Source organism: Palaemon carinicauda, chromosome 1 (genome assembly GCF_036898095.1).
Source record: "Palaemon carinicauda isolate YSFRI2023 chromosome 1, ASM3689809v2, whole genome shotgun sequence".
NCBI lineage: Eukaryota > Metazoa > Arthropoda > Malacostraca > Decapoda > Palaemonidae > Palaemon > Palaemon carinicauda.
Genome location: NC_090725.1, coordinates 70,076,398 through 70,086,397, shown reverse-complemented (window position 1 = coordinate 70,086,397; position 10,000 = coordinate 70,076,398). Strand labels below are relative to the sequence as shown.

The window sequence follows — 10,000 nt, the reverse complement described above, 5'->3', positions numbered from 1 at the left end:
TTTATAAAGTTGCGGATACTAATATAAAATAACTCGTTCTCTACACCACCCACACCCACTTGCAATGCAAGAGCCTATTATTCCTCTTCTAATTAGGTTCCACTTTCTAATCCTCTTGTTTATCATATGATCTTGTGCATCCATGTAAATCATAAAAAACCTAAATGATTTGATAGATGGAAGAGAACAGTTACCGCTTTTTCTACTTGCATGTATATACACAACAACGAACCTGAACTCGTATTCCCATTACATTTTGTCTTACAATTATGTGCCTTAAGGCTTTATATTTATATATATATATATATATATATATATATATATATATATATATATATATATATATATATGTGTGTGTGTGTGTGTGTGTATGTGCGTGTGCGCGCGTCTCTCTCTCTCTCTCTCTCTCTCTCTCTCTCTCTCTGTATATATATAAATATATATATATATATATATATATATATATATATATATATATATATATATATATATATATATATATATATATATATATATATATTCATCGTGATATGGCAGTATATGTATGCATATCATACCACTGTGTTAAATGTTTAATATATAACTAGCCCTACTTCCTTGCATTTTCAGCATCTATTGCAAACTTTTACCCTACTTGTCGATAATTTTCTGATAGATTTGGCAAAATTTAGTTACTTTGTTTTTGCTTGTGTGACAGTCAACGACATTGCATATTCCATTTCATTGTTAGCATCAGAATGAAGTTACATATTAGCTGATTGAAGTAATATCTGGCACGGGAGGTGGTCACAATTTATCTTTATGAAGGACAGGTCAACTGTTGTTATATTCCTCCAGGAATATTATTGTTCTTCTGTTCATCATTCAATTGATTCTCCTACGAAAATGTTCAAGAACTGTTCACTCTTTGGATGAACTAATAAAAGATGAAAATTGAAAGTTCAGATAAGTATTTCATGGTTCCAGAAATACGATAATTTTCGAGTGATTGTACGATGTTATGGAGTCTCGCATGCTACGGAATGTATAATAGGCTAAATGATGTCACGCCCTCTGTCTACCTACTTATGACTAGGCATAACTGGATATGTCCGCGTTCTTCTTTGTTTCTTTTTGTTGACAACAACTAAGTTCATCATAGGTAAAACCTTTCGTCTTCCTCCACCTTATCAAGACATCTGTGAATGAACAGCAAAGATAAAAAACAAATGAAAATTCAAATTACCTTTTCTTTGAACAGAGGAACTGCAACCTTTCGCTATCACGCCTCGTCGAATACTGTCTTCTTCAGAATCATCAGATCAGAGTGTCAGACTCTCAGAGATGGCGTTCAGTGCCCCACTGGCGGCTGGCCCCGAGCCCCGGGGTTCGGGGGGTGGGGGGGTGGGGGGGGGGGGGGGGTGGGGGGTGGGGGGGGGGTGCCCACAATGCCTAGTTTAACGATGTCGTAAGCCTCTGAGAACGTTGGGAGAATTATACATATCTTCCCTTTGGAGACCATCCCACTCAATGAGCAATCGGAAATTGCTTGACTGCGACGAAATTTAAGGGAACTAAACCTTGATTTTCGCCTCTCACTTTCTCAATTTTGTGTGTATTTTTTTTAAATTTTTTTTTTGCAGGTTTAAGTGAAAGCGAATAGTAATTCAGTGCGTGAGTAGCTCTTGCTTCTTGAATACCATAGTGACGGCCCGATCTTCAACTTGATTATATTTTATTTTTATTCTGCTTTTTGCCTTTAAGCCTGGGACTCAGTGTGTAAAAATTGCTGGATTGCAACAAACTTTAAGGGAACTAAATCTTAATTCTATATTTTATTTCTATTCTGCTTTGTGCCTTTAAGCCTGGGACTCAGTGTGTGAAAATTGCTGGATTGCAACAAACTTTAAGGGAACTAAATCTTAATTTTCGCCTCTCATTTCCTCAATTTTTTTTTTTTTTTTTTTTTGCAGGTTTAAGTGAAAGTGAATAGTAACTCAGTGCGTGAGTAGGTCTTGCTACTTGATGAATGGCTGATGAGCACTCTAGCTCCCACTCCTTAGAGAAGCGTTCCTCCAGGACTGTGGGCAAGGTTATTCATACCACTCTCAATGCAAGTGAGAATGGGAATTTAGCTGCCGATCAGGGTTCTGAGTCAGAGGCAGAAATGGTTCTCCCCCCTCTCCCAAATAGCGACAGTGATGATGGAAGTGCACCCTCTGTCCAGACCACTGAGATAGAATCAGAGATGTGCCCTCGTTCCTCCCCTGATCTTCACTTGGAGGAAGACAGCAGAGATGAGGGCCCTAGGGGGCAAAGCATCACTCCCTAAACAGAGCTCCCCTGCAGGATGAAGGTCCAGCTGCGGCAGCTTAATCCTCAACAGGCTGAGGTTACACCAGACTCAGGTCCACCCCAGGTACAGTCCATTGATCGTACCATGAAAATTTCTCCTGCAAATGACCTAATAAGTGTACGCCTACCTATATTTTTAGTTCATCCTGACGCAGATATCAGAAATAACCCCAGGTCTCTCTATCAGGCAATCAAAAATGTTGAGAGAAGAGCCAAGGAGTCTAGCATCACCTTATCCCTTGATATCAAGCCCACTCTATTTGAAACATTCTTATCACCCATAAAACAGCCTAACAGTTGAGTTCTTTAGTGAAGAGCATAGGTTCACTAAACTCCTCCCTAAAGATAGAACTAGAAAGATTGTTTTGTAATTGGTACCCTATTGACTTTGGATTAGATTCCATTACAGAGCACCCAATATTCTTGAAGCAGAATACTTCCAGTGTAACTCCAGGAACAAAACTACAGTATTATGTACGTGAAAAGGGCCTCACACTCCCATGAATTGAACCTAGGCCTGTGGGGAACTTTTCAAGTCAGAGATTACATCCAGTCCCCCATCAGATGTAGCAGGTGCCAAAAATTTGGTACCATAGAGTCAAGTGCTATGCAAATTTCAGGTGGTATCATGCCATTTGGCATTATACAACTCTTCACTTTTCTAAATCCTTCTCTCATAGATGCCAAATTAGCTGCCCATAAATCAATTAAATAGTACTGTTGCTAATAATGTTTACTTCACGGATGGCTCCGTTGACAAGGCATTCCCAGCAGCCGCTGCAGCAGTCTTCTCCATGCAATACAGACAAAGTTGGAGGCTCTTAAATTCAATCTCCTCCTTGCAAATGGATCTTGTAGCGATACAGAAGGCCCTCGAACACCATTCACACAGACTCCAGAGGTGCCATAGCTACCACCAAGAACACTAACACTTCAGAAAACACATTTATCATCTCCTCCATTAAGCACCTATCCCACCTCCACTCTCTCAACTGGATCCCCAGCCATATAGGCATACAGGGCAATAAAGAAGCAGACTGCCTTACCAAGGCAGTCCTCTGGGTAAGTACAATTAGTGTTGCCTTATGTCCCTCTCTTTAGCAACTTGAGAAAGCAATGTTCAATTATCGCCATGCTCAGCTCATCATTACAGTTAGGCAAGACCACTAGGCACCCTCCCACTCAACGGCCTGGTATATTGATGTAACCTACTTCAGCCCTTCTGGCCTGCTGAAATCCACCCCCAGATCCCTTGCAGTTATAATTCACAGAATCAGACTTAGCTACCCATGCTCCTAGGAACTCATCAACCCTGAAGGCAGGGCTTGTTGTTACTGTAACTCTCCAACTCCCTTCCCTGTTGCTCACTACCTATGTCATTGTTCAGAAACCCTCCCTCTAAGGCAAAACTTTGACCTTGGGCAGCCGCTAACATCTGAAGTAGTAGCCAGGCATGTCCTGGCAAGCATAAATATACTTTTAGGTTTCCTGTGTTTATACCTGCCGCCAAGATAGCAGCAGTGGGATGTTAGCCTCCCATAATTTCATCACCTCTACTACTAACACTCTCCCCTGCTAACCCAGTCTCTCTTCCTCATGGTGAGGTGTAGATGGAGATGGTTTGGGCATGCTCTTCATACTCCCCAAGAGAGATTAGATCACCATACGTTTAACTGGGCTCCACAATGCACTAGAGGAATTGGGAGACACATGGCTACATGGCTAAGGACTATTGGAAGCGTGAAGTAGATGACAAATGGAGAAGTATTGAATTAAAAGCTCAAGATGAAGACGACTGACAAAATCTAACTGACCCCTTAGCGTCAATTGATAATGTCGGTTAAACAAAATGGTTCTTCATAACCTCTATCACCATCTGGGAGCCATAAGCACCTCTCCATGATCTGGAAGTGTCTTTTTGTACACTGCGTACTTTCCGATGGCTCATTATTACTCACTATATTCCATGAACGTTAAGTAAATGAGCAGTAAGAGCTCTACTGTTCATTTGCGATTCACCTCTAACAATATTTTCGTCAAAGATTATTAGCAAACTGCCGCTTTGAGTGATTTCCATAGTTAATAAGACTTTTATGCTTTATATCATAATGATAATTAATATTTCTTTGCATTGTCTGTGGACGTCATCATCGCCTCAGTGGTGTTTTCATCATCTCGCCGTGATGTACTTGACTTGTACTTGACTGCTTAGCAAATGCCTCGCCAAATCTAGTCAAGAGTGGCCAACACAATACTTAATATATGACAATTTTATCATCCAGTTTTCTATTACAAGACATTTAAGTGTTAATAATAAAATATACAAACTTTATATAGAGTAATTACAAAAAATAACAATGATGCTAAAAATTCAACAGTATAAAAAGACAGTAGGCTACCATTGCAAGGTTAACGCACACAAAATAATGTATATTTATGCCATAATTGTAAGTAAAAGATAAATATATACTATACATATATGTATAAGAATAATCCATATATGTATATTTGGATAAATGTGTTTGCGACTGTTCTATTCGACAAGCGTATGTGCTAAAGAAGTGATAACAGACAAGTCCGTTACCAAAGCCGATGCATACATTCTACCAACTGTCTGAACAGTGACTTTTTCTTTCACCTTCCCCAGAAAGCCATCCAGGGGAAACTAATATTTACGCTATAATAACCAGGGTTGCCAGGTTTTCCATATGAGAAATGGCCAACGTCTGATCTACTGCAGCTTTAAAAGGCCAACCTAAGAGTAGAAAAAAGGCTGAAAATATAGCATTTAAGGCTAACCAATTTCCAAAAGGCCAAATCTAGGTACCTAGCATAAAAAGGCCAAATTTGAATTTTTTGGCCCGAAAAAGGCCAACCTGGCAACCCTGATAATAACAAATACTCTAGTTTGGTATTGAAACACTTAACAAAAAAGTTATTGGGAGTTCGCTCACGAACTTGGAAAATAGAGCAGTGGTGTAAAGTTTAAGCTTTGAGTGAGCATTCGTATGGTATTATTACTTATTACCAAATTATCAAACTTTTCTTATGTATCTCATGTTATGTAGGTTACATCTTACAAGAAACTTTCCTGAAACAAATTTTCAGTTTTGTTTTATTTTTCCATTTCTCTTCTATATTCGATTGATATGGTTAGATTTTATTACAACGGCTACTACGACAAGGAAAAGAATTATGAGTACTGTATATACATAAATATATATATACATACATACATACAGTGTATATATATATATATATATATATATATATATATATATATATATATATATATATATATATATATATATATATATATATATCTATATATATATATATATATATATAGTCTGATTTGATCATTTTACAATGTTATCCTAAACTTTAACATTTGGCTACTTTTATTTCAAATCCGCTACTTTTGACGCTAGCATAGGCTACTTTTCCCAAAATAATCTGGCAACCCTGTGTAACCAGCATACAAGACCTGTCTTCGGTACACAAGAATGTTATTCAGTCTGTTTAGAGCTCCATTGGTCTTTTTTTCTCCAAGTAATATAAGAATGGTTGGCACCTTTATCAAGCGAGTGGCTCCTCGTTCAAATCTATGTCGAAATTGAGGACAAAACGGCAGGAGAAATGGTCCGCAGCCCTTCGTGACTAGCCAAAAAGACACGTAAAAGGTATACCAGAGATTAAAAAAAAAAAAAAAAAAAAAAAAATGTTAAGGTTATAGAAGAGATAAAAAAAAAAACATGTAAAAGGTATACAAGAGATAAAAAAAAATTTAAAAGGTATACAAGAGATTAAGAAAAAAAAACTTGTAAAAGGTATACAAGAGATTAAGAAAAAAAACTTGTAAAAGGTATACAAGAGATTAAGAAAAAAAAACTTGTAAAAGGTATACAAGAGATTAAAAAAATAAACTTGTAAAAGGTATACAAGAGATTAAGAAAAAAAAACTTGTAAAAGGTATACAAGAGATTAAGAAAAAAAAACTTGTAAAAGGTATACAAGAGATTAAAAAAAAAAACTTGTAAAAGGTATACAAGAGATTAAAAAAAAAACTTGTAAAAGGTATACAAGAGATTAAAAAAAAAACTTGTAAAAGGTATACAAGAGATTAAGAAAAAAAACTTGTAAAAGGTATACAAGAGATTAAAAAAAAACTTGTAAAAGGTATACAAGAGATTAAAAAAAAAAACTTGTAAAAGGTATACAAGAGATTAAAAAAAAAAACTTGTAAAAGGTATACAAGAGATTAAGAAAAAAAAACTTGTAAAAGGTATACAAGAGATTAAAAAAACATGTAAAAGGTATACAAGAGATAAAAAAGAAAAAAAAATGTAAAAGGTATACAAGAGATTGAAAAAAAAAGAAAAAAAAAAAAAAAAAAACATGTAAAAGGTATACAGGAGATTAAGAATAATGTCGGCCAGAACCAGGTAAATCTTGATTATCGTCTGAAAAGGAAAGATTTGTGGTTACATGAATATTTATCAACAAATATCTAATTATGTATACAACAATGTTTTGGTATAGCTTCATCTGTAAGTAAAACAAATGTTCTCTGATTCCTTATTAATAAGATGTTTGATAACATGCATTTTATTTATTTCTGTCCATCACTGAAGCAAATAATATACTGGTTTAAGACACTTTTGAAAAATTGTTGTAAGCTCAAGACAAACAGTTTGCTTAAGATTTTGAAATTAGACTTTGAAACTGTGTTAAATAAGGATGAAAATACTGCAATGGTTTTGATATCGAATTCTTTTAGCTGGAGTGTGTGGTATGGGTGATCTATAGGACTGTTAACGGATGACCCAAATTTACTTATATTCATAAGAAATAGAATGTTGAAAACAATAAATTTAATAAGAAATACTTTGAAAAAAGAATTAAATAAGATATTTACAAAAGAGTACATTTATAATAATTACTTAAATATGTAACATAATTATAAGTTAAGAACTTTTGTACAATAAAATCTATTGCATATTATATATTTATTAATTGATTTAATTTGTATTGAGCTGATATATAACTATGTAATACAATGTAGTTCATATCAATATTTTGTAAAGAATAATTACGTATATAATGTAAATTGCTAAGATGTAATTGTATTTTTATAATAAAAGATAAAAAAAAATAAGATGTTTGATATTCTGTTATTACTCTTTTTTTTACGGTAAAACATTTTTTTTTTCCAACGAAAGAGCAATGTAAATTGTTGAAATTTACTATTTTTTTTCTGTTATTTACATATCAAGAGTTTATAAGCAATAGGACTGTAGCTGTAAACAAGAAACCTTCAGTAATTGAGATTTGTAAAACAGTAATTTCGTCAGCTGCTATTAATAACCACATATAGCCACAAAGGACACGCCTTTATTTATTTCTCTGCGATTGTATAGACATCTGTAAAGATAAAATTTAAGATGGACAAGTTTCTTTACGTAAAATTCTAAATTATGTATTGTACACATTATGCTTATAAAGTTTATATATATATATATATATATATATATATATATATATATATATATATATATATATATATATATATATATATATATATATATATATATGTGTGTGTGTGTGTGTGTGTGTGTGTAGCACACGTTTCTTTTCAATTTCCCAAAAAGGGTGTCTCTTAACCAAGTACTTTGAAAATTTTTAATCATATTTGGACCACTTCCCCATTTTGTAAACTCTACAAAGCTCACCGATTGCTCAAAACTATTGACACACGATACGTGTAACGGCCAAGTATAGAGTTTATTCTAAGAAAAGCTGAGTCTGTAATATACGCGTAGAAGTCCGGACCAAAACGTTGCGTGACTAGCGTGATGCAATAGATATCTGGAGAGGTAAAAATATTCAACGTACTTGTAACGTACGAGTAGAACATAATATTGCCAACAGATTATTATTATTATTATTATTATAAATAGAAGTAGCCCAAACCGAAAATAAGAGCCGAAGTCAAATGAAAAGTAGCCAAAGAAGTTGCAAGTTGCAAATTGTGAGATTTGGTCCATATGAGGTATATAAGTAGTCTTATTTGTGATTTGTATCCCAGTCTGGCTACTTCATAGTCTGGGATACTCGACATTGAAATACTGGTATTATACGGGGATGAAACAGTGATGCCACTCCATATGTCCCAAGGCTGTGGCCTAAATCTTGCCAATAATAATGATTGATTGATTGATTGATAGAAATTTTAAATCAATCAATCAATCATTATTATTGGCAAGATTTAGGCCATAGCCTTGGGACATTGGGGAATTACCAAAAAAAGAAAAAAAAAAGAAAATAAAATCCAGGAAAATTTTATTAAAATGTCTTATCAATATATCTTTATTGCATTATCACTTCTCTTATTTCATTTTGAAAGAAAAACTAATAAGACAATTTTAATGAACTGCGAAAATAACTACTGTGTGTGTTCTTTGTCAAGCTTGCCAGCCGACCCTAAACTAGAACTGAACTTGTACGACGGGATGATGAGTTGGAAACGCGTTATACAACTTCTCTGAGTTCCTAGCCAGCAACACACACACACACACACACACACACATATATATATATATATATATATATATATATATATATATATGCGTGTGTGTGTGTGTGTGTGTGTGTGTGTGTGTACGTAAACACATACGAAATTGAAATTGTCCATATTCTTCTAACCCAGTAGAGGCTAACATTTTCGGGTCTGTGAAGAACAAGTTGCGACTGGAAACCGAATAGGCCTATCGGTTCTTTAACCTTTTCAGTTAATGAAATCATTATGATGATTAATGATAAGATAAAAAAAAAAAAACCTGGAAGCGTATTATGTTGATTATTGTGGTCTTGTTATAATTAAGGAAATATATGTATACATTGTGACGGTGTGAACATGGTAGCCCACACGTCCATATATATATATATATATATATATATATATATGCGTGTGTGTGTGTGTGTGTGTGTGTGTATTTAACAATGCCAAGAAAATCTTATTGAAGAAAATATCCACACTGAATGGTGGAGAAGAGAGAGAGAGAGAGAGAGAGAGAGAGAGAGAGAGAATGATCTGCATGTCCCATACGCGTATGGAATGATTTTAATCATATTTTCCTAACGATTTGTTCATGGTACATTTTTATGGTAAGAAAATTAAATTCATTAGAGAATTATTAAAATAAGGAGTAAATAAGAAGGTTACAGTTCCTTTTTTTATCTTTTATTATGAAAATACAATTACATTTTCTTAACATACATTATTTTTCTTTTATAAAGAAATATTCCTTAACAAATTTAACAAACATCTATTATAATATGATAAAACTACATTTTTATTTTATTATTTTTCTAAATATGTTTTTAAGTTAGAAACATACTGATTTGTGAAGATCTTTTTAACATGATTCTTAAATACAATAATATTTACATTAAATGTATTTAACACTTTATTCTTTATACATTTAATAATTTGCTGGTCATCACTTATTCCCAATTGTCTTGCCATCCAGATACTTGAAATAAAATCTGCTATTATTACCATTGCTGTATTTTCATCTCTTTTTGAATTAGCTTCAAAACCTAGTTTTATAATCCTTAACTTGTTATTAGTTTTCAACATACAACATTTTCTAAGCAATTCGAA

General features: G+C 33.9%; 2 protein-coding genes across 2 annotated transcripts in view; both read right to left on the bottom strand.

The window, feature by feature from the left end:
* The window catches only part of LOC137642409 (uncharacterized), a 7,481-nt gene extending 6,100 nt beyond the window's left edge, over positions 1–1,381 (bottom strand). Inside the window, exon 1 of the mRNA XM_068374956.1 lies at positions 1,226–1,381. The gene's annotated coding sequence lies outside the window, so the exon portion shown is untranslated. The remainder of the gene's footprint in view (positions 1–1,225) is intronic.
* A 2,259-nt stretch (positions 1,382–3,640) lies between these two features.
* The window catches only part of LOC137646220 (flagellar attachment zone protein 1-like), a 36,497-nt gene continuing 30,137 nt past the window's right edge, over positions 3,641–10,000 (bottom strand). Inside the window, exon 2 of the mRNA XM_068379375.1 lies at positions 3,641–3,792. Coding sequence (XP_068235476.1) covers positions 3,641–3,792 — 152 coding nt within the window. The remainder of the gene's footprint in view (positions 3,793–10,000) is intronic.